The sequence below is a fragment of the Mustelus asterias genome, chromosome 1 (assembly GCF_964213995.1).
Source record: "Mustelus asterias chromosome 1, sMusAst1.hap1.1, whole genome shotgun sequence".
Lineage (NCBI taxonomy): Eukaryota > Metazoa > Chordata > Chondrichthyes > Carcharhiniformes > Triakidae > Mustelus > Mustelus asterias.
Genome location: NC_135801.1, coordinates 149,969,637 through 149,995,588, shown reverse-complemented (window position 1 = coordinate 149,995,588; position 25,952 = coordinate 149,969,637). Strand labels below are relative to the sequence as shown.

The window sequence follows — 25,952 nt, the reverse complement described above, 5'->3', positions numbered from 1 at the left end:
AGGTGGAAGAGAGAATGTCCGGGGTGCGTGTGGTCCTTAAGTATGCCGGCTGCTTTGCTGAGGCAGTGGGGAGTGTAGACAGAGTCACTGGATGGGAGGCTGGTTTGCGTGATGGATTGGGCTACATTCACTTTTGTAGTTTCTTGCGGTCTTGCGAATAAAGTGTTAACCTGCATTGTTAAAAATCATGTGGGTAGCACTGCTGCCTCACAGTGCCAGGGACCCAGGTTCAATTCTGGCCTTGGATGACTGTCTGTGTGGAGTCTGCACATTCTCCCTGTGTCTGTTTGGTTTTCCTCCGGGTGCTCCGATTTCCTCCCACAGTCCAAAAGATGTTCAGGTTTGATTGATTGGCCATGATAAATGGCCTCTTAATGTCAGGAGAATTAGCAGGGGCAAATACCTGGGATTACAAGGATAGGGCCTGGATGGGATTGTTGTTGGTGCACGCTTGATGGGCCAAATGGCCTCCTCCTGCATTGTTGGGATTCTGGGATTCTATGATGAGAAAATTTGTATCTCCTGATTCTCACCCCAGAATGAAAATCTGACTCTATGACTCATTTCTCTTCTTCCGATACTCCAAATCCAGGGAGCTGCAATCCACCAGTCTCTGCTGCAGTTGAGATCAACTTGTTCAGCAGAAACCAGAGACTGCATATAGAACCTTATTGGTTTGTATTGTTTAATGCATTTACTAAACCATTAGCAGGTCCATTTATTCACAAGTAATGATTTGGTTCTGAGAGAAATAAATCTGAGAGTAAGTACATTTATTGATTAAACTATTGGGTGAGCCAACTTAATGCAGTCAGGGGCATTGATTTTGAAAAAATATATATACTTAATTGAATTTGCTCTTTTGCCAAAGTAAAGGTGTACAGTATTTTAAACATATGAGTACTCCAAAAGGGCAGGACCATGTGATTCCAATTCTGATCAAACTTTCCACAGTGGCACAGTGGTTAGCACTACTGCCTCACAGCGCCAGGGACCTGGGTTCGATTCCCAGCTTGGGTCACTGTCTGTGTGGAGTTTGCACATTCTCCCCGTGCCTGTGTGGGTTTCCTACAGATGCTCCGGTTTCTTCCCACAGTCCGAAAGATGTGCTGGTTAGGTGCGTTGGCCATGCTGAATTCTCCCTCAGTGTACCCGAACAGGCGCCGGAGTGTGGCGACTAGGGGATTTTCACAGTAACTTCATTGCATTGTTAATGTAAGCCTACTTGTGAGACTAATAAATAAACTTCAAACTTATTGTATTTTTAAAAGTATAAACTAAATTATACCACAAACATAGTTTATGCCAGAACTCCAGTTTACTATAAAATTAAGCTGTTTGGATATACAGGTTGAGTTTATACAGGTCCTTTATCTGTAAATCTGAAAACCGAACACATCCAATAACTGAAAAATTTTTGAACCTCGTCGACGTTTAGCACGGGAAGTCGCTAAGCCAAGCTGACATGAATCTCGCTGACTACAGCACGGGAGGGCGAGTTTGTCTGCACTGTAGACCTCGTCTTAAACACCCCCTTACAGGCAGAATGGCAGACAACTCTACAGGTGGGAACTTATTACTGGTACCCTGCATCTATTATTCAGTGGTACATCATCATGGCCCACCATTGGCTGGCAGTGGGATCTTCTGGTCCTGCCATTGTCCATGGGATTTCCCAATATATTGACCCACCACCACCAGGAATGGGAACCCATGGCGGAAGATCGCCATTGGTGGTTCTGGAAGATCCCACCAGCAAGAACGTCCAGAAAATTCTGACCAATGGTTTTATAGATGGAAGAGAAAAAAATGTATTTAACGAAAAGTTGGCGCTGTATTAAGGGGAGTGGCCATGTAAGATCCTGGAGTGTCCTCTATCTGAAACATCTTTGACAACATACAGTGAGCTGTTTGCAATCAGCCCGGAAGAAGGTCTGTTGTCTTTAGAAAACAGGATTTACAAAACTTGTGGAGTTCTCCACAGTGGAAGCAGAGAGAAAAGTCCTGTGACATATTAGTCCTATAATAACAGTGGGTGCTTGTGGTAATATTACTGGAAGTTTTATAAATTAAGTATCTATAGGGATTGTTGCCTAAAGGGCCGTTTATTTCAGAGTCCAACCAAGTAGAAATATTTTGGGGAAATGTTCTGAAAGTCTAATTTGAACTGCATAAATGTAATCTTGTGTGTCTAAGTTTGCTTTTCTTTTTCTTTAATTTATTATTTGTCACTCCTGATTTTGGCAAAATAGTTGCCAATTTTCCCTTTGGGATTTGGTTAGCCTGGGGCAATCACCACCTGCCAGATCATAAGGATGCGTTATGCAGCATTGGCTACCACAGGGAATCAAGGAAGTTTGCTAGTGCACCGAGAAGCAGTGCCATGTAAATAAATCAAACCCCCCTCCCCTCCTTTCCCACATTAATCTTGAAAAAACCTGAAATGTATCACAGGTCTGTCAGCTTCTGCGAGAGAAAATGGGTAAATGTTTTATATGTACCAATGTTATTGCTGTGTAGTTATGATAAAAGTGGGTAGAAGTTTGACGCTACATTTTAACTATCATTTAGGAGGCCTAGTATTGGCTTTGCTTCAGTAATTTGCCATCAGTTGTACATTCCAAGCCAGCAGGCAAGTAGGTCCAAGGTGGGAGGGAAATGGTGTAATGATTGTTTGCTCTTGATATATTTTATGTTTGAAGTGATTGTTTTAAAGTTCAGTTTTTTTTCTACAGGTAGTCAATGTATCTGGAGGAATACAGCTCAGATGCTGGGAAAGCAGGATAATTACTCATGTTAGCCATGTAGTGTTTACTTAAGAAAGAGCTAATTGACTTTTGTTTACAAAAAGAAAAAGAAAAGGCCCACTCGGGTGTTTGATTAAAGGAATGGAAGTGGGTTTAGGTATGTAGGGTCATGTGATAATGTGGTTAATGGGAGGTGCTAGGGTATGTAGCAGAGGAAAAAACAGATTTCAGTCCTGGCTAAGGTTTACGTTTGCAAGGTGTTCGCTCCACAAAATCCCTCTGAAAGTTTCAAGGCTGTTTACACTCACTATAGCAAATATTTTTATGATTGCCAACTATATTTAAGTATTTTCTGAGTCTGTAAGAAGGATGTTGCTTATTTGGAAATGAAACAATGATAAGTTAGAAATTAGAGTTGTTTCTTTTCATGTTTAAATATTGTCCAATGGGTAATAGTTAAGTTCTTTCATTTGTTAGAGTTATAGTTAACTACATTATTAAATAAAGTTTGCTTTACTATAAAAAATTATTAATCTATCAGCAAAATTATTCTTGTAGGGAGTTGGGGTGGCATGGTGGCAGAGTGGTTAGCCCTGCTGCCTCGCAGTTCCAGGGACGCGGGTTCAATTCCGGCCTCAGGTGAGTGTCTGTGTGGAGTTTGCAAGTTCTTCCCATGTCTGCGTGGGTTTCCCTCCAGGTGCTCCGGTTTCCTCCCATACTCCAAAGATGTGCGGGTTAGGTGAATTGGCCATACTAAATTGTCCCCGAGTGTCGGGGGGGGGGGGTTAGTCGGGTAAAATAGGGCCTGGGTGGGATTGTTGTCGGTGCAGGCTCCTTCTGCACTGTAAGGATTCTATTTAAAAAATAATAAAGTATCCTTTCCTCACATTTCTGCCAAAATAGAAAAATTGTTGGGTCAAGTCTGGCTTTCTAATGTAATTTGTGATACTGGTGCAGCACCCCAACAATAGTGACAGTGGAGCAACAGCACAGGCAAGAAAACCAGGCTCGTGAATGTTGGCCTTTCTCACAAGAATGATGGAATTCAGAAGTGAAGAAGAATGCTTCATTAGTACAGAGTCTTCAACAACCTCATCAGGTGTACTGCATTGAGTTTTAGTACTGGATTTCATCAAAGATATATTGAACTTGGACGTTACACAGCGCAAATTCACCAGAATGATATTGGACACAAAGGGTAATATGAATAGGGCATTTGGTAGAAACTTGGCTTTTACTCCCTGGAGTTTAGATCATAGAATCATAGAAACCCTACAGTGCAGAAGGAGGCCATTCGGCCCATCGAGTCTGCACCGACCACAATCCCACCCAGGCCCTACCCCCATATCCCTACATATTTACCCACTAATCCTTCTAACCTACGCATCTAAGGACTCTAAGGGGCAATTTTTAGCATGGCCAATCAACCTAACCCGCACATCTTTGGACTGTGGGAGGAAACCGGAGCACCCAGAGGAAACCCACACAGACACGAGGAGAATGTGCAAACTCCACACAGACAGTGACCCAAGCCAGGAATCGAACCCAGGTTCCTGGAGCTGTGAAGCAGCAGTGCTAACCACTGTGCTACCGTGCCGCCCATGGATGAGGGATAATCTTATCAAGGTGTTTAAAATGATCTGGGACCTTATAGAGTGTATAGAGAGAAACCTTTTCCTTCTGGTGGAATCTGGAACAATTCGGCATAATCTTAAAATTAGGGCCTGTTCATTTAGTAGCAGGAAGCCCTTTTTCACCCAAAAACTAATGCAAGTCTGCAACACATTCCCACAAAAGGTTGCTGATGCCGGGACAGTTGAAATTTTCAAGATCGATAGATTTTTGTAAGATAAGGGCATCAAGGTGTATGGATCAAAGGTGAATGAAGTTGAGCTAAGGCTTATCCATGATCTAACTAAATGCTGAAAAAGCCCAGAGGGGCTGAATATCCATCTCCTGTTCATTTGCTGGTTGATTCAACAGCCAAATCCACCCTGGTGGTTCAACTGGCATTCAAAGTAAATTCTGGCAGAATGACAACGGGGTATTTATGTCAACCACCTCAAATTTAAGTTTGCCAGCACTCTGTTTCTACTGGATGGTGAGAATTAAAATCTACCTTCCTACCTCACGATTCGATGAAACCGGTTGATTTTTGGACAAGCACCAATGAAACATCTAAGGTACAGGACTGCCTTCATTTGGATTACCAATGTCATACAAGGCTAAAAAACTGCCAAGCCTACTTGTCTGCCACACGCATGACCAAAATACGTGGTAAATTCTTCGCACCTTTTCAAGTCACTTAGCTGTTCCGGTCAACTAATAGCCATCCAGATCCAGAGATTAAATGTGACCTTTCAATAAAAGTGGTCAATTGAAAGGTCATACTAGAAATGTTCATGTACATTTTATTTTTGTTCAGATGCCAACTAACGTCCTCTGTGGTTCCTGTACTTCCATTTCCACATATTTTATGGATTGATTCTTTCCACGAAGGATGAGTCTAAATCTGGACTGGAAATCCAAGCTTATCTGAATTTCTCCAGTTCGGCTGAGCTTGGCTAGAATTAAGCTTTGCTGGCTTAGGAATACTGATTTCCTTCCGAATTGTACATCTTCTAAGATATCTGAGCTGAAGAGAAAGTTGGAGTTGGGCCAGATTTCCGCTGTTAATATTGATTATGATGGTTATTTAAGCATTTTGAATATGGCTATGAGATTGGTTGTGTTACGTCAGTTAGGGTTTAACCACGTATTCAGAACAAGGTCAGCTTTCTTTACCCTACCTTTCAATTTCTGTTTTTCTTTTCCCCCTCTGTTCAAGGTCAGCTTGACTTTCATTTCAATCTGCTAGGTTAGAATCATTGAATCACAGAATCCTGACAGTGCAGGAGGCAGCCATTTGGCCCATCAAGCCTGCACCGACTACAATTCTACCCAGGCCCTATCCCCGTAACCCCACACATTTACCCTACTAATCCCCCTAACACTGGGGAACAATTTAGCACGGCCAATCAACCCAACCCGTACATTTTTGGACTATGGGAGGAAACCGGAGTACTCGGAAAAAGCCCACGCAGACACGGGGAGAACATGCAAACTCCACACGTGACCCAAGCCGAGAATGGAACCCGGGTACATGCGCTGTAAGGCAGCAGTGTTAACCGCTGTGCCACCGTGTAATTTATTTATTTTATTATAAGTCTTTTAATGATTTAGGCAATGTTTGAAGTGTTGTACAAGTATTGTTGAGCTCCTTTAAATGGTTAGTTGCCTTTATATTTTACATTTATTGAGAAAGCCGATTGAAAAAGCAAAACCGCATGTGTTGGGCATCACTAAGGTTGAGGAGAATAAGCGATGAAATAATTGTGGTCAGAAACATTTTGCTGTGTGCCTATGACTTTTGGATCACTGCAGAGGAATGGCATTTAAAAGGGCCAACTTATTTTTTAATTGGTTGAAAAACATTGAAATATACTCATTTGAACATTAGCTGATGACCTATTTCTTTCTGCTCCTAGGTCGAGGTGACAGATGTTCCATTTCATACAATCACTGATGCATATATAGGGAAAGAGCACATTATACAAGTTGCTGCTAAGGACAGCGAGGTTGGCACCTGGAGTGAATGGAGTAAGGCTATACATGCTACCCCCTGGACACCATTGACACCAAGTTATGAGCCCGAAGAGAACATTAGCAATGGTACGTCAGAGCTGCCAGCTTCTCTGTTTTATACCTCACGTGACATATGGAAGTTTGGTGAAACTCAAACATGAAAAGCAAATGACAACATCATTAAAATAATGCCTTTGGTAAAGGAGAGAGAATTATGCCTGCTGGGTCTGTCACTGGTATGTGGACATGCATGTGTAGGTGTGCATGTATACATACCAATATATATATATAATTTATTTTGAGACATGACTTTGAATTGAAACCTGAGCAGGTGAACATCCAAATTTTGTTTCACAAATGCCTCAGCATTCTGCTAAAATGGCAGAACAAATGTTTGTACTTTTCTGTTGCTTTATCTCGCATCTTCTCTGGTGGTGTTAACCCTTGGGATTGCACCAATGGGTGGCACAGTGGCTAGCACTGCTGCCTCACACGCCAGGGACCTGGGTTCAATTCTAGCCTCAGGTCACTGTCTGTGTGGACTCTGCGTGGGTTTCCTCCGGGTGCTCCGGTTTACTCCAGAAAAATGTCCGTTGTTAATATTGATTATGATGCACAATAGCAGGCTCCAGTCCAAAGATGTGCGGGTTAGATTGATTGTCCGTGCTAGATTAACCCCAGTGTCAGGATGATTAGCAGGGTAAAATGTGTGGGGTTACAGGAGTGGGTCCTGGGTGGGATTGTGGTCGGTGCAGACTTGATGGGCTGAATGGCTTCCTTCTGTACTCTGGGATTCTGTGATACATGATTTGGCTCCTCCAGCCCATGTTCAAGTGGTGCTTGTTTAGTGCGAGTCTGGACGGCGAACACTGAAAAACTGTTTAATTGTGAGTCAACATAGCAGACCCTGTCAATGTCAATGTGCATACACTTGCCACTGAATGGCGATCTGGAGAAATAATCTAGGATACATGTTTCTCTCCTTAGCCTCGGATAAGGGGGAGAGGGAGTAATTAGGGAAAATTCTAACTTCTTTTGCCCAGTGCTAACATGACAGAACAGGTATTAAATTCCAAGCAGGGCTCTTACTGCCCCTTTCCCACCCCTTTGGCCATTGTTTTCTTGGAAGCCTGTCTGGTTCAGGTAGGAGACACATGAATAAAGGCACATTTGGACCTCATTAGGAGCTCAATATAATTTTGTGTGATTATTATGTGGAGCAGCTGCTGAACCACTCAGTAAAACCTGGCAGGCACTCAGTTAAATTTAAAACTTGTCCTTGTGGAGTGCCCTACAAGGAAAATATGGCGTGTTGCAGCCATGAGCACCTTTGCACTCTGCAAAAATCCTCCCTATCTCAACAGTGACTTACCTGCTGGTGGCCTCTGGGCTGCTCAATCTTCATAGTTTGCAATCTGGCAAGCTGCGTCTGAAAGTTGCAAGCGTTAAAATCGCATCTTCACCACCATTCTCCCCCACCTTACCATCCCATTGTGTGTGGTTAACATTTGTTTAAAAATGTCAATAATGGGTGGGATTTTCCACCCCCCCCAATTGTGACATTTTTTTCCAGCAATGGACATGGCTCATCATTGACTGCCAGTGGGATCTTCCAGTCCCGCCGATGTCTACAAAGTTTTTCATAGTTCGCCCATCCTGCCACCCCTGGGAACCCGCCACAGGGGGACTGCCTTCCACAGGGCCAGAAGATCCTGCTGGCCAGAATGGCTGGAAAATCTGGGCCAGTGAGTTGAAAACCGCAGAACTGTTGTTCACACTGTACCAGATATAACACCTACTGAAGGACAACCTTCCATCCATTGGCCAGTCTAGCATCAGGGTGGCACAGTGGTTAGCACTGCTGCCTCACAGCACCAGGGACCCGGGTTCAATTCTGACCTTAGGTGACTGTGTGGAGTTCGCATATTCTCCCCGTGTCTGTGTGTGTTTCCTCTGGGTGCTCCAGTTTCCTCCCACAGTCGAAAGATGTGCAGGTTAGGTGGATTGGCCATGCTAAATTGCTCCTCAGTGTCCCAAGACGTCTAGGTTAGATGGATTAACCATGGAAAATGTGTGGGGTTATGAGATAGGGCAAGGAGTGGGCATGGGTAAGATACTCTGCCAGAGAGTCGGTGTGGACTCAATGGGCTGAAAGGCCTCTTCTGCGCTGTAAGGATTCTATGTTTCTATCCTGGGTCTACTTTCAGGAAAGATCATTCCTTTGCATTCCAAAAACGGGTATGATAATACCTTCTTAAAACAAACTTTCAGACAGCTTCCAAAAGGTTTAGGCAATTTTTGATGAATGTTATTCCACAGCACAATATTAGTCCCAACTGCAAAAGTCCAAGGACTGATCAGTGTGTGAAATGGGAAACATTGCCACAGAACTCAACATTTTTCTGTTGTTGAGAGCCTGACTCATCACTGAGGCAGTGTAACATGAGCTTAACAGGCATTCCACCTGTATCCGAATGTCAAAGCCTAATGAAAATTCCTGCAACAGTAAGATTCTTCATCTGCACAATTATTCATTACAGCAAACAAAAAACAAATACATATCTAAAGAAAAAGTCAACAAAGTGAAATAACATTTTAAAGGGTAATTTTACTGGACTGACTCCCAGGATGGGATTTACAGGACGAGAGCAAGTGTCTCAGATTTTTCTCAGCCCCTTGACTCTTGTCCAGCAAGCCTCCATGTTAGGGACAAAAAGAACAACTTGTATTTATTCAGCAACTTATTGCTTCTCCCAGGAACAACAAGTGAAATGCATAGTTGTGCATAATAAGGCTGTGAATGCTACATAAGCAATAGCATTCAACTATTTCACGTGCCAGGAAGTCCCAAAAACAAATAATCTCCGGTTCTCTCGCCACAGATGCTGCCAGAGTTGCTGGGTTTTCCCAGCACTTTCTGTTTTTATCAAAGGTAGTTAATCCATGGATGGGATTTTCCGGCTGTGCTCGCCCCAAGACCGGAAAATCCCGCCCGAGGTCAGCGGACCTTTGCATAGTCCACACCACCACCCCCACCCCCGCCTGTTACGATTCCTGTGGTGGGCGGGCCAGGAAAATTCCACCATATTATTAGTGGTTTTGGTCGAGAAAGAAATATTGACCAGAACACCAAGGCAGCTCTCTGCTTTCCATGTAATTTTTGAATACTTGTTTAAATTTCTTGAAGGGCAGACAGAGCCACATGCAAGTAGGACCCCATCAGCCATGCTGGACATTTAAGGCCGCGGTCAGCATAAACCCAGAGAGGAATTTTCCCGTCCCGCCCGCCACGGGAATCCTAGGGGGCGGACCATGCAAAGGTCTGTTGACCAGGGGCGGGGTTTCCCGGCCTTGGGGCGAGCGCAGTCGGAAAATTCTGCCCCAAGAGTGGGACTTTGACTGAGATGTAAGAGCAACAGGCTAACAGTAATAATAACAAGCTGTCAACTATTGAATATTGGGATACTGTAAAATCGATGCTCTCAATTTAACAATTCTTTTATTGCTGTGACAGAACCTTTAACTGGTACAACACCAAGTGCTGGAGCCAACAAGCAAAGTAACAATTCTATAAGAGTGGAATCATTCATGACACTGTTCCTTGGCATGTTCCTGATTTTATTTATCTGGTAAGGTGCCGCATTCCTTTATTTTCACAATTGTATTTTTATCGGGGAAATGCTTATTTAGTGAAACCATTGCTTAAACACTTGAAGCAAATGTTGTGATTGTGCATTGCATTGCATTTTATGGAACTGATTCAACTATTGCAACATTTAGGGGTAAACATAATAGTGTCCCTGACACACAACTTTACTTTTGGCAATTCTGGCACAGAGATCAGCGCAGCTGGTAATTTCGATCTATTTCACATCATGGACAAAGCTTCCAGCTGGCCACAAATCTAGAATATCGATATCTGTGCTTCACTGCTCACGGAACATTGCTGCCATCTACATGAGGAGTGCTAATTTTAAAGATGTCTTGGGAGAGTTGCTGGGTTGGAGGAAATTACTGAGATAGAACCACAGAGGGGATTGAAGACAAGGATCAGGATTTTAAACTCAAGATGTTGCTCAACCAGGAGCCAGTGTAAGTCTGTGAGCCAAGGGGTGATGATGGAATGGGACTTGGCAAATTAAGATACAGGCAATAGAGTTCTGGATGATTTCATTTTTTTACGAAGGGTGGAATATGGGGTACCAGCCTGGAGTGCATTTGAATAGTTGGGTTTAATGGTAGCTATCACATTAATTACAGCATATGAATATTTACAATGAATAATTACAGCATATATGATTATATTGATAGATTACCATCTATCGCATTCAGAAAATGCGGTGAGCATCATGGAGAAAGCAAGGGAAGTAGACAGTTTCAATCAGGCAGCCATCAGTGAGAGGGCGAGGTGGTCCATTGAAGATAACAAGGCAAGAGTTATTAAAGAAAATGGAATGCAGGAATGGTAATTGCAGCTGAAGAAAGGGGATCACGGGAGGAGCTGCAGAGAATGACAACAAGGAAGCAGAGAAACAGGTTGCTGAAGCAAAAAATTGATCAGATTATTTATGGTGGTTAGGGATATTCCAGTCACAAGTTGGGTCCGCAATATGGCTCAAATCACCACTTGAATTTTACATTGATCTAATTCTTCCTCAACAAAATTCTGTAAATATTTAACAAATACAGAATCTTCACAAATTTGACCTGATGTAAAATGCATATCTGTTTGTGTGTTGAAAGCCATGAATTCCTTTTACCTCAAAGGGATTATTTTTGTGAAGACTTCTCAGTACAATGCTGTGAAAATGCCCAGTGGATTAACAGCATCGCTGGAAATTACATGTTATACTTGTGAGAAAGTGGTTATGCAAGCAGTTGTTGACAACGCTGCTATGTCACAGTGCAGCTGACTTACATTCCAGTGCACTGTGCAAAGCACAGCTGGAGCAGCTGGACATCTGTTTGGAAAGGACTCAACAGTCAAAAATGTTACAATGGCCCATTGTCAAAAAAACATACAGGTATAGATTCCAGTCCTTTATTCTGAGTTAACCCTTGGGGTTAATTTACCTATTGCACTGCCAAGGCCACCACCCTGAATCTACGTACACTATTATTTCATCGTCACTGATTCAGCATCTTGGAATTCTCTACCACTGAATTCTCACAGTGCCACTGTGAGAACGTTATCACCAAAAAATATGAGGAGCTCCAGGAATTTCTCGGCCCAATAGCTTCCTTCAGTTTTTTTTTATGGCTTGGTTCTGTTGGCAGATGCCCTAGCTGCAATACTGGTGGCATAAAGGCCCACCATTGACCTGTAAAATGATCAGCCTTTACATCAGGATGCATCCCTAAGCATTGGTGAACATATGTACATGCAGACTGAAGAAGATTGGCTGGTCTGTTGAGCCTGTCCAGGTAATGATTCATTGGATGATACTGATATCGATTCTGACACCAGGGTCCTGAATGTCAATAAAGGTATCTCTGATGGTGTGAGGCATGAATTGGCCATGATGGACCGGGAAACCTTACTGAAAGGAAAGACAGTGGACAGGCAATGGCAGGCATTTAAAGAATGAATAGGTGAACATCAGAAGTTGTTTATCCCTGGTTGGTGCAAGAGTGGTAAAGGAATTGTGGCCAAACCATGGCTTACAGGGGAAATTAGAGATAGTATCAGATTCAAGGAAGAAACATACAAATTGGCAAGATAAAGCAATAGGCCTGAGGATTGGGAATAGTTTAAAATTGAGCAAAGGATGACCAACGGATTGATTAAGAAGGGAAAAATAGAGTATGAAAGTAAACTAGCGGGGAACGTAATAACTGATTTTAAAAGATTCTATAGATATGTAAAGAGAAAAAGATTGACAAAAATGAATGTAAGCCCTTCAGAAACTGGAGAATTCATAACTGGGGAATAATGAAATGGCTAAGGAATTAAATTTGTACTTTGTTTCAGTCCTCACAAAGGAAGATATGAATAATGTACCAGAAGTGCTGAGAGAAACATGTTTTAGTGAGGAGCAGAAGGAAATCAGTATTAGTAGAGAAATGGTTTTGTGGAAATTGATGGGACTGAAGGTAGATAAATCCTAATAATTAAGTCCTGATAATCTTTATCCCAGAGTACTTTAGGAAGTGGCCCTGGAAATAGTAGATCCATTGGTGGTTATTTTCCAAAAACTTTTTTGACTCTGGAATAGTTTGACTCTGGAATAGTTCCTACAGATTTGGAGGGTAGCTCATGTAAGCCTGCTATTCAAAAAGGGAGGCAGAGGGAAAACAGGGAACTATGTGGAGTTTTTTCAAGGAGCAGCTACTGCGAGTCTGTGATAGGTATGTCCCTGTCAGGCAAGGAGGAATTGGTAGGGCTAGGGAACCGTGGTGCACCAAAAAAGTTTCTTTGTTGGTTAAAAAGAAAAAGGAGGCTTATGTTCGGATGAGACGTGAGCACTCGGGTAGTGCACTAGAAAGCTTTAGATTGGCTAAGAGGGAGTTGAAGAGCGAGCTTAGAAGGGCTAAAAGGGGACATGAGAAGACTTTGGCGGATAGGGTTAAAGAGAATCCTAAGGCGTTCTATAGGTATGTCAAGAACAGAAGGTTGGTTAGGGCAAGTTTAGGGCCAGTTATAGATGGCAGAGGGAAGTTATGTGTGGAACCGGAGGAGATTGGTGAAGCATTGAACCAATATTTCTCTTCGGTGTTCACGCAAGGGGACATGAATATAGCTGAGGAGGACACTGGGTTGCAAGGGAGTAGAATAGACAGTATTACAGTTGATAAGGAGGATGTGCAGGATATTCTGGAGGGTCTGAAAATAGATAAATCCCCTGGTCCGGATGGGATTTATCCAAGGATTCTCTGGGAGGCAAGAGAAGTGATTGCAGAGCCTCTGGCTCTGATCTTCAGGTCGTCGTTGGCCTCTGGTATAGTACCAGAAGATTGGAGGTTAGCGAATGTTGTCCCATTGTTTAAGAAGGGGAACAGAGACTTCCCCGGGAATTATAGACCGGTGAGTCTCACTTCTGTTGTCGGCAAGATGTTGGAAAAAATTATAAGGGATAGGATTTATAGTTATTTGGAGAGTAATGAATTGATAGGTGATAGTCAGCATGGTTTTGTGGCAGGTAGGTCGTGCCTTACTAACCTTATTGAGTTTTTTGAGAAAGTGACCAAGGAGGTGGATGGGGGCAAGGCAGTGGACGTGGTATATATGGATTTTAGTAAGGCGTTTGATAAGGTTCACCATGGTAGGCTTCTGCAGAAAATGCAGATGTATGGGATTGGGGGTGATCTAGGAAATTGGATCAGGAATTGGCTAGCGGATAGGAAACAGAGGGTGGTGGTTGATAGTAAATATTCATCATGGAGTGCGGTTACAAGTGGTGTACCTCAGGGATCTGTTTTGGGGCCACTGCTGTTTGTAATATTTATTAATGATCTGGATGAGGGTATAGTTGGGTGGATTAGCAAATTTGCTGATGACACCAAAGTCGGTGGTGTGGTAGACAGTGAGGAAGGGTGTCGTAGTTTGCAGGAAGACTTAGACAGGTTGCAAAGTTGGGCCGAGAGGTGGCGGATGGAGTTTAATGCGGAGAAGTGTGAGGTAATTCACTTTGGTAGGAATAACAGATGTGTTGAGTATAGGGCTAACGGGAGGACTTTGAATAGTGTGGAGGAGCAGAGGGATCTAGGTGTATGTGTGCATAGATCCCTGAAAGTTGGGAATCAAGTAGATAAGGTTGTTAAGAAGGCATATGGTGTCTTGGCGTTTATTGGTAGGGGGATTGAATTTAGGAGTCGTAGCGTTATGTTGCAACTGTACACAACTCTGGTGCGGCCGCACTTGGAGTACTGTGTGCAGTTCTGGTCCCCACATTACAGGAAGGATGTGGAGGCTTTGGAGAGGGTGCAGAGGAGGTTTACCAGGATGTTGCCTGGTATGGAGGGGAGATCCTATGAGGAGAGGCTGAGGGATTTGGGATTGTTTTCGCTGGAAAGGCGGCGGCTAAGAGGGGATCTTATTGAAACATATAAGATGATTAGAGGTTTAGATAGGGTGGATAGTGATAGCCTTTTTCCTCTGATGGAGAAATCCAGCACGAGGGGGCATGGCTTTAAATTGAGGGGGGGTAGTTATAGAACCGATGTCAGGGGTAGGTTCTTTACCCAGAGGGTGGTGAGGGATTGGAATGCCCTGCCAGCATCAGTAGTAAATGCGCCTAGTTTGGGGGCGTTTAAGAGATCCGTAGATAGGTTCATGGACGAAAAGAAATTGGTTTAGGTTGGAGGGTCACAGTTTTTTTTTAACTGGTCGGTGCAACATCGTGGGCCGAAGGGCCTGTTCTGCGCTGTAATGTTCTATGTTCTATGTTCTATAGACCAGTGAGCCGAACATAGGGACTGGGGAAGTTGCCAGAGTTTATTATCAAGGATTTCATAACTCAGCATTTGGAAGGCAGTGGTATAATCAGACAAAGTCAGCATGGATTTACAAAAGAGAAATCATGCTTGATGAATCTATTGGAATTTTTTGATGATGTAACTAGTAGAGTTGACCAGGGAGAACTAGTGGATGTGGTTTATTTAGACCTACAGAAGGCTTTCGACAAGGTCTCACATAACAGACTACTATGTAAAGTTAAAGCACATGAGATTGCAGGTAATGTCATGAGATGGATAGAAAGCTGGTTAGCAGAAAGGAAACAAAAAGAGTTGGAATAAATGGGTCTTTTTCAGATTGGCATTCAGTGACTAGTGGGGTTCTGTAGGGATCTGTGCTAGGATCCCAACTATTCACATTATATATTAATGATTTGGAAGAGAAAATAAATTTGCAAATGATACAATGTTGGGTGGGATGGTGAGCTGTGAGGAGGATGCAGAGATGCTTCAGTGTGATTTAGACAGGCCAAGTGCGTAGGAATCTGCATGGCAGATGCAGTATAATGTGGATAAATGTGAGGTTATCCACTTTGGTAGCAATAATAGGAAGACAGATTATTACTTGAATGGGTGTAAATTGAGAGAGGTGGATACTCGAGACCTTGGAGTCCTTGTGCGTCAGTCACTGAAAGTAAGTGCGCAGGCACAGCAGACAGTAAAGAAGGCAAATGGTATGTTAGCCTTCTTGGCGAGAGGATTTGAGTACAGGGATAGGGATGTTTTGCTGTGATTGTATAGGGCATTGGTGAGGCCACATCTGGAATATTGTGTGCAGTTTTTGTGTCCTTATCTGAGGAAGGATGTCCTGGCTACAGAGGGAGTACAGCGAAGGTTTACCAGGCTGATTCCTGGGATGGAAAGTGTGCCATATGAGGAGAGACTAAATCGATTAGGATTATATTCACTGGAGTTTATCAGAGTGAGGGAGATCTCATAGAAATGAATAAAATTCTAACAGGGTTAGACAGACATTGGAATTTAGAACAGGAGTAGGCCATTCAGCCCCTCGAAACTAGGACTTTCCAAACATCAGCTGAAGGGGTGGATGGATGAATCCGTTGCTGGCCTGCCAGGTAATTTGGAGGAGAGCTCGCCTGTGCATTCAGTGTGATATGGTTGATCTGATTGTGACCTCAACTCCACATTCCGCCTACTTCCGATAACCTTTCACTCCCTTGTTAAGCAAGAATCTATCCAACTCTACCTTAAGAATATGCATTGACCCTGCCTCCAGGGCAGGAAAGAGTTCCAAAGATTCATTTCTGTTTCAAATGGGAGATCCCCATTTTCAAACTGTGTCCCCTGGTTCCAGTCTGTGCAAAGAAACATCCTTTCAGAACCCACGGCCTAGGCTCAGAGTCTTATCTGTTTCAAGAAGATCACTTCTCATTCTTCTAAACTCCAATGGATACAGACCCAGCCTGTCCAATCTTTCCTCATAAGATAGTGCCCCCACCATCCCAGGTATCAGTCAAGTGAATCTTCTCTGAACTAATTCGAATGCATTTATATCCTTTCTTAATTAAAGAGGCCAAAACTGCACACAGCACACAAGATGTAGTCTTACTTTGTGTACTACTATAGCAAAACATCCTTACTTTTATATTCCATTCCACCTGCAATAAATAACAGTAGTACATTTGCCTTCCCTATCAGTTGCTGCACTGGTACACTAACTTTTCCCGATTCATGTACCAGAACATCCAGATCCCTCTGTAATGCAGAGTTCCACAAACATTGTAATTTAAATAATATGCTGATTTTCTATTCTTCCTGCCACTACATTCACATTTTCCAATATTATATTCCATCTGCCATTTTCCTTCCCGCTTACTCAACTAGCTATGTCCCTTTGCAGACCCCCTCAGGCAGAATTCTCCCATTTTGAGATGACAGAGGAGGGGGGGGGGGGGGAGTGGTGGCTGCAGCCGCACCGTTCCCGCTGGTTGGAATGGCGGGATCCCATGCCAGAATCTGTGCTTGGAACCAGATTAATCATGCGCAGGCGAACTCTCCTCCAAATCACCTGGCGGGCCAGCAGCGGGTTCATCCATCCACCCCCTCAGCTGATGTTTGGAAGGTCCTGGAACCATATTTATATACCAGTCCAGGACACTGGTATCACACTCTCACCAGACCGTGCAGGATGTCAACAACTCAAAGGAAAAAGGCTTAGCAGCCTCAAGGAGAAGTCTGTTCCTTGATTCAATCACTCTCCCCCTGAGCCCATCACCTGCGAGGCTCCCATTCCCCATTTGGACCTCCAGTCACCACATTTGGAGTCTTCATCCATTCCCTTTCAGTAAACAGTGTGACATCTGTTATATATTTGGAGCTGTCACTTTAATAGTCTAGCCGTGTGTATAGTTTGTGCTTTGCAGCTTTTGCCTAGCCTCGATCAAGCCTCTAAAGTCAATAACTTACCAGTAAACCTGTACTGTTGTTTTTACCCAGCCCCACAAGCTATCATAGAAAGTCATAGAATCCTACAGTGCAGAAGAAGGCCATTTGGCCCATCGAGTTTGCACCGACCACAATTCCACCCAGGCCCTATTCCCGTAACCCTTCATATTTACCCTACTAATCCCGACACTAGGGTTAATTTAGCATGGCCAATCAACCTAGCCCGCACATCTTTGGACTGTGGGAGGAAACCGGAGCACCCGGAGGAAACCCACGCAGACACGGGGAGAATGTGCAAACTCCACACAGACAGTGGCCCGAGGCTGGAATTGAACCCAGGTCCCTGGCGCGCTGTGAGGCAGCAGTGCTAATCACTGTGCCACCGTGCCGCCCCTATCGCGTTACATTTCTTTATCCAACAAGTGACAGTATCCCTTTGACCCCTTGTTTGTGAATTTTCATGCAGCCTTGCCCTGTTTCCTTCCCCTTGGTATTCCCTCTGCCCTCCATTACCCACTCCTTGCCTCTCTGCCTGCCGTTGTAAGTGCTTGTCTCCCCCCCAACCCCGCCTCCTTGCACAGCCCACCTTTCACATGGCCACCCTCGTCTTCATCAGGCTAGCCCTTCAACCAACCCTCCCCCCCCAACCTCACCTTGCACTCCATCCCCAGACCCTTGTATTTCCCCAAGCTCAGGTGCTATACTGATGATTCAGTGATACAGGATGGTCAAAGGGTGCTGTCCATGAAGACCAACTTTGCGTGCAGATGGAGGCAGAAACCAGTCTGCCCCGGCACAGTGTTGAACAGCGCATCAGGAGCAGTGCAGCACCATGTCAAAACGTTGTTGCACTCACTCCAAAGACTCTTGCGAACTGAATGCGCACACCACTCTTTAGCAATCAGGCTTTTGACTGGCACAGTTTTACCCTGGCGTGACGCAAGATTGGAAGGCCTGACAGGCTGTTTTAATGAGCATTCATTAGATGCAAAGAGGATTCACGCCACCAGCCAGTGGGACAACCTACCCGCCATCAACCCTCCACTGGGAGAATTGCAATGTGATATTACGCCGGAGGATTTCTGACTTTTCGGCTCCTGTTCGATTCTCCGCTCCCACACATAAGGGGCGGAATCCTTCTGTTTGCTGATGTCTTCCTCACAACTTACTTTCTTATCTTTGTCATCAGCAAATTTGAGCAACCATGGGCTGGATTTTCCAGCCTTCCCAGCAGCGGGATCTTCTGGCCCTGCCTAAGGTGACCCCCTCACGCTGGGTTTCCTGGAGGTGAGACAGGGCGGCACGCTTGCACAGTGGTTAGCACTGCTGCCTCGCAGCTCCAGGGATCTGGGTTCGATTCCCAGCTTGGGTCACTGTCTGTGTGGAGTTCGTACGTTCTCCCCGTGTCTGCATGAGTTTCCTCCGGATGCTCCGGTTTCCTCCCACAGTCTGAAAGACGTGCTGGTTAGGTACATTGACCCAAAAAAGCGCCGGAGTGTGGCAACTAGGGGAATTTCACAGTAACTTCATTGCAGTGTTAATGGAAGCCTTACTTGTGACTAATAAATAAGCTTTACTTTAGAAATGTCACGAAAAACATTGTATACAGCAGCGAGACTGAAAGATCCCACCAGCAGTCAATGGCGAGCCATTTCCACTGTGGAAAACATGCTGCAGGGTAGCCTGAGAACCCCGTCCCGTATATCTGGTCCCTTAATCCAAGTCATTGATAGAAATTGTTGAGGTCTTGGCACTGATGAGAGGCAGCCCTTTCCCTATTGTGAGGCAGCCCCCCCCCTCCTTCCTACTTCATTCCCCTCTCAAAAACATCCCCTCACTCTCCTACTCCTCTCTCTAACCTATCTAAACACTCCAAGCACAAGATCACAAACTTATCTGCTCCAAAGATCCAAGGGCCATTCTCCACTTTTACTTCAGTCCTGCTAGTGGTCAATGACCCCTTTGTGGTGCTGCTGGAACTGATGGAGGTGCCAGACAAACCAATTGACCAGCAGCTCCACAGGGTGAGACTTAGTCCCCAAAAGGGGTGGAAGTCCTACTCAGTCCTTCTTAATCTCCCCACCTCCTTTGCTCTGCTGAGCTTTATGGCTCTGGGTAGGTTGGCATAGAGCATGTTGGCTTCATGCCGATATTGTTTCTGCAGGGGTGGGGCGTAGGGGGAGGGGGAATGTGGGGAGGCATGTTGTCCCTGTCCCATGTTGTTCAGTCCAGTGTGTCCTTCTCCGAGTCTTTCTCGTTGGGATGTGCCTTTTCTGAGTATTCTGAAATAACTCCTTAAATGTTAAAACTGTTTCTAAATCTTAAAATGCTCACGCCCCAACTCTTCATTAGAATACCCACCCCACCACATTCCCCCAATTAACCCAGTCAGGAGCTAAAACATCCCTATCCCCAGGAGCTAAAACATGGCCTACTACTGCTCCTAAGTCTTATGGTTACACCCCTCCCCTGCTTGCTCTATGCCTGAAGCTACCCATCGGGTCACATACAGCCTGGAACGAGGTCACACCAGGAAAGCGTTTGGGAAGGACTGCTCCATGATTATACAAGAGTTTCATTAAAAAAAAAATCACAACAACCAAACAAACCCACCAATGTACATTAATTTAAGATTTCAAACAGTCTTTGAACTCTGCCCTTTTCACTCTGAGCCCCTTGTAAATATAAATGTATCACACTAAAGATGGATGTGAAGCGCTTTGTTGCCTATTTAATTAATCAAAACTGTCAGGACTGAATGTTTTCAAATCCTCATGCCAATTCATGATGGATAGCAGGAAGAACAGTTTGTGTTTCCTCTTAATTTGATGCTCTGCTATATTCCAACATGCAGGAAAGCAATCTGTGGTTGATATGATTTTACTAATTCCCATGGTTATTGAGCAACATGTAAGTGTCTGCACTCTTAACAACATTAATGAAAACTAAAGACTGCATGATTATATGGTGGGTTGTAACTCCATTTAGGATGTGAGCTTATGACCAAGGTTCCTAGACGTAGTTCGGTTTAATTGAAAAACGTAGGTAAAAGAACAGGGCCCACTGATTCAGAAGGAGCTAGGGGAAAAGATGGTAAATCAATAAATAGCGACGGGGTTTTAAAGTGTGCATCAAGTCAGAGAGAGACTGAGGACTTTCATAGTTTACTTACGTTTACTTTGACTTAATGACCATGTTCTTTGGAGAAGAGCATAGGTTACAGAGCAGGACTTTTAAAACATTGCCCACGCCTCGGCTGGAATTTTTCAGCCATTTGTGCTTGCAGGATCTTCTGATCCCGCCATCAGCGCACCCCCGCTACAGGTTTTCCAGTGGCAAGGGTTGCATTCAATAGGAAACCCCATTGATAACATCAGGACCAGAGGATTTTGCCACCGGTGGGCCTCCTCTGCCATAGTGAAACATGCGGCAGGTTGTGTGCAAAATCCTGCCCATTTTCTCCTGGGCTGAAACAAAAAGGCAAAAGCAAAGATAGAAGGAAAACCAATTGATAAGGAAAATAAGAGTCATGAAACTAAAACTTAATGTTCATTTATTGTTATCGTTTTCATATAATGTATTTCGTATAAGTGGGATAACAACCCACCAAGAACTATTTTCTGTGATCAATCGGGGTAAAATCTCAGCAAACGTTAAGACTAACAACACACAGCACTGAATTTGTTGTTGAATCAATGTCACAAAAGGTATGTTGTTCTAAACGGTTGGTCAATCTCACAATCCATCACCGTATCTCTAATGAACTAGGCGCATCCAATCTGTTATTTCACCTTTGCATAAAAGTCCACAGAGGCAAAAAAAAATGGTGTTTTTATTTTCAAATGGAAATGCAATACGGGTCGGTCAGCGCCTGAAAGGGAAACTTGTTGACGCGTGGTTGAAATGAGACTTTTTGATTTTCATTTCATGGTGAAAGTGTAGATCAGAAAATGAATCAGACAGTTTTGAGAATTAGCCAGATACATTAAAACTGATAAGCAGAAGAATGTTTTTAAAGTTTCTTAAATACAATAGCATCAGACCACTCAAAGTGGAACCTTTATAATTAGCTCTCAGCACTGTTGCTTAAATTATGGATAAGTATCATATTCAGCAACTTCTTATAATGTTCTCTCCATTGTCAATGAGTCATTATTGCCTTATCATCCACAGTGTCATTATTGAAGAATAATGCTTCCCGTGGCTAACAGAATATCTTGCATTAGACAGATTAAAGTAGAGACCTTTGACCCTATTATATATATAGTAGAAACAGATACTTTCGCTTGGAAATTTATCTAACACTTTTCTTTTTGTCCAACAGATGATTACTTTTGCTTTCCTGTAATCAAAGACAAAAGCAAATATGAGAATCCATGCTTTTTATTTTGCACATGTGGATGTGGATCCAATGCATCTCTTTTTCAACGTTATTCCTTAAAAAGAAACTCATAGGAATGTGAAGTTCCGATCCCTGTGAAAGTTCACTGGACACAGACACATAAACTCAAGGAATGCAAAAGCATGGATCCCTACCGGACACATCATTCTGCAGATATATTTTTTCGATGGGCAAATGAATACCATTTAATCTTGCATCTGGTGAGGAAAATATTTTCAAAAATTAATGTGAAAGAAACCAACCACATACAGCTAAATCATCATGCCAAAGACACCGTGATCTCCATAAACGTTCGACCACAATGCTCTGCTTTCTGAAATACCTGCATCTGTGTAGTGATAGCGGACGCTAATAGATGACGGGATACTGTTCGTAACAGTACTGTGAAACCTTTGAGCTTAAGGATTGTGGCCTGTAATTTTATCACAGTTGTTTTAAAACAATTTTTTGTACTTATGGCTGATATGAAATGATGGACTGTAATGCTCCACTATGAACATTATATCCTGATATGCCTGTGATGGACTGCATTGATTTTTTTACTGGAAAATGTATTTGTATGCTAGTTGATTATAACAGTAGTATTGTTGTGAAAAAAAATCACAAATTATCATTGCTTGTTAGCTTTCTTTAAAAACAAAGATTTTGAAAAGCATAAAAAACGTAATAGGGAGCATTTTAACTTCTCACATACTTTCCAATAATGCAATCTGCATAAAATTGACAGGGCACAGGTCCAATTTAAATTTAGTTGTGCAGGGACAATGTCAAGAGTCCTGTATCTGTCTATGAATTAATAATCAGCATAGAATTAGTTTTACAGAAGTCAATAGCTCAGTCCTCAAAGTTCTTCTGTAAAAGAATTTAACATTTTATCCTGCAAAAATGACTTATTTAACAAGTAGTGGTTAAATGTTAGAAGTAGAGTATTGTAATAATTAGAAACTTGATCTTTTTTAATAAAAAAAGCAAAAATAAGAGCTCACTTATTAGAAAATGGTCATCTAACAGTGATGCCTCATTGAATATGTAGGAAATTGATTTATTTCCAAGGCTCTTTATGTATATAGAAGCGATTACCATATTCACCAAATCTATTTGAACATTATGCATTATTCTATGATAATGCACTTATGAAATACCATCTTCTATCTCATTAAAATAAAGTTCCCCAACAAACCATATTTTTATTTAATAATATTTCAAAATTTTACAGTTAAATTAAGTCCAACTTCATGCAATTTCATTAACGTAATTTTTATTTCCAAAATTTAGTGTCCATCAGATGTGGGGAGGCGACGACCTAGTGGTGTTATCACCAGACTATTAATCCAGAAACTCAGCTAATGTTCTGGAGACCCGGGTTCGAATCCCACCACAGCAGATGGTGGAATTTGAATTCAATAAAAAAACGAAATATCTGGAATTAAGAATCTACTGATGACCATGAAACCTTTGTCAATTGTCTGAAAAATACATCTGGTTCACTAATGTCCTTGAGGGAAGGAAATTTTCCACCCTTACCTGGTCTGGCCTTTGTGTGACTTCAGAGCCCCAGCAACGTGGTTGACTCTCAGCTACCCTCTGAAAAGGCCTTTCAGTTGTATAAAGGCAACTAGGGATGGGCAATAAATGTAGGTCACCCACTGACGCCCATGTCCCATGAATGAATAATTAAAAAATGGGTGACTGCAAACATTTAGTTAAAATCTATTACAAAGTTTATTTCAAGGGAAAGGATGTTGGCTCCATGCTCGAAAGATTCAATGGTTTCTGATAAACTTTGGCCCGAATTTTCAGTCCCAGGTCAGGAGGGCGGAGTCAGGATAATTCCCAGCTCCACTAATGTGACCCATGAGAAAGTGCCCCAGAAGTTGGGGTTTTCATCCCAGGGTGACAGAGTTCTATGAGAATTGGTTCAGGCGACCCCAAGCAAGTGCAGAAACTGCCGGATGCAGAGACGAGCTGGGTGGCAGACATACCTTGATGCATCGGCACATTGTCAAACAGTTTATCAAAAGCATTAAAACATAAAACAGCTCTCTAACCCTCACTCTTCATTCCCACCACAAATGCCCCCAGCCATGTCAGCCTATGTCCTCTACCCACTCCTATGGTCCTTCATATTACATGCCAACCTGTGCACCCCCATGGACCTTTATATCTTCATGCCAATCTATGCATCTCCACCCACCTACCAGGTTCGCCTCATACAATGCCAGTGTATGCCCTTCACCACCCCCATAACTGTTTATTATCTCTATGCCAACTTAGTGTAAACTGATGTCAACCCATTCCTCCCCCCAACCATCACCATTTTCCCCTACACATCCCATGCCAGTCTCTACACTGGCAGACCTCAAAAGCCATCCTGAGATTAAATAAAGTTCTAAGTGTCTACTTAAACTCCCATTCATAAAATTCCATTCACTAAATTTATATTCCTTCAACCACATAATCCCTTAAAAGAACACATTCTATTCAAGTATATGATCCCTTACAAAACAAGCATTGGAATTCACAGTTCCACTTCAATTTTCTACATATTCATATTCCTACAAAATCACAAAATGGAAGTTCCCCCACGTGGATAATGGAAGATTGTGACATCAGTTATGCAGCACAAATCCAGTATTCTTAGCACTCAGGCTTATGCCAACAGAATGAAATAGCAAACAATGTTTTTTTTTTAAAAACCCCACAGTGTTTTCAATTATTTAAAGGGCAGGAGTATTAAAAGCTTTGACACCGTGATAGTTGCTTTTGCTACTCTTGACAGTTTCTCTTGACATTTTTGATTCTTCCCCTTGACAACTCTTTACAGTTACAATAAGTTTGTGCACTTTTTACATACACTCATGTCCATGTTAACAATCCCAAAAGCCACCTGATCTCCACCAAAGGTCTTCAGACTTTGGTCTCCTCCACCATTTTCACAGTGATAGAGAGGCACTTTGTCAATGCAACTATCCAGGCCTTTATCTTTATTATTCAAATAAGGACAATTTTACCTCTAGTCAACCCCAATAGACATTCATTTAAAGGATCCCATTGTTTTTTCACTGGGTTACAATTTTTTTTAAAATTTAGTCTCCATCTACAAACAGACATTAAATCAATTAGATTTCTTCATATATCTGCATTGTAACACACATTCAAAACCAAACCACAACTACCTACCTGAAGACTTTTTTTTAAGTTGCTATGGGTCAGTATTCACCTGGCTACCTCTGCATTCAAACCATTGTGGCATGCCCTTTCAGGTGTGTTACTTGGTGGATTGTACATCTTTATCTCTCACAGTTTCTTTATTCTGTGGAGTCCTGATAAGACTAATTCTATTATACCAAAGGGAAAATCACTCTTAACAGCAATTTATTCTTATCAAAGATGATAACCATTATATTTATTAAAGCTTAGCTATTCTTATTTCCCATAAATTGTGTTATGGTTGTACTCTGTTGCATGTGGTTAAATATATCAGAGTTACTCCTGGTGGAAGCTACCCCGCTGTGAACTGATGACGTGGACTCATCCAAATATCGCATTAAAAAGAACAGCATTAAGTGTCAATTGCTTTATCAAGTTATTCTCTACCATTGTTCCAATTGCTGTAGTCTCTTCCTGCAACATTTGCTTAAGTTACCTGATCTGCTGCAACGCACAATGCAGAAACTCCTTCAGTCATAGATGACCACATGACTCATACTTGTGTAATTCCCAATACAAACTTCTAGAAGAGTTTTTACTGTTCTGTACCTCCTCACTCTCTATTTTGTGAGTAACTGCATCATGTATGAATAATCCAAAACACAATATTTGTGTTTTGCATTTGCGTTTTATCATTTTTCAGTGACAATACTACTCATCAGTGTCCATATAACCCAGCTTCTATTATATTCCATGTATCAATTTTGAACAGTAAAGTTGAGTTTTTTGGACCTATACAGCGTAACTTGCCTTTATTGTGTAAATAGAAATTGCACCTGTTTTAAATTAAACAGATCCTGCAGGACAATTGTTCACTGGTCCATGCTCCTTGGTCAATCAGTATCAACTTGTCAACCAATCATCTACTTTTCTCATGCTGTATAAATTGTTGTTCCGTTTGAAATTTGGCACTCTTGTGTTTGTGGTGAGTACAAGTCTGCATTGTCTGTATAGTGCGCAAGAAACACTACTTTTCACTGTACACTAATACATGTGACAATAAATCAAATCCAAATCAAAAAAGTCAAAAAGCTTCAAACCAATGAGCTTAGGGCCATTCTGAGGAGATATTTAAACAACTCCCGGTATATATTTTGGTTAAGTCAGAC

General features: G+C 42.6%; 1 protein-coding gene across 12 annotated transcripts in view; it reads left to right on the top strand.

Annotated features, from left to right (window-relative positions):
- Nucleotides 1–25,578, top strand: part of LOC144498811 (ciliary neurotrophic factor receptor subunit alpha-like) — a 314,103-nt gene extending 288,525 nt beyond the window's left edge. For 11 of the 12 annotated variants that reach the window (XM_078220550.1, XM_078220522.1, XM_078220579.1 and 8 more), the window contains 3 exons: nucleotides 6,275–6,458; nucleotides 9,886–10,000; nucleotides 21,556–25,578. In XM_078220550.1, coding sequence (XP_078076676.1) covers nucleotides 6,275–6,458; nucleotides 9,886–10,000; nucleotide 21,556 — 300 coding nt within the window. In that variant the 3' untranslated portion in view covers nucleotides 21,557–25,578. The remainder of the gene's footprint in view (nucleotides 1–6,274; nucleotides 6,459–9,885; nucleotides 10,001–21,555) is intronic. The other variant, XR_013498760.1, reaches the window with a different exon arrangement.
- The last annotated feature ends 374 nt before the right edge of the window (nucleotides 25,579–25,952 follow it).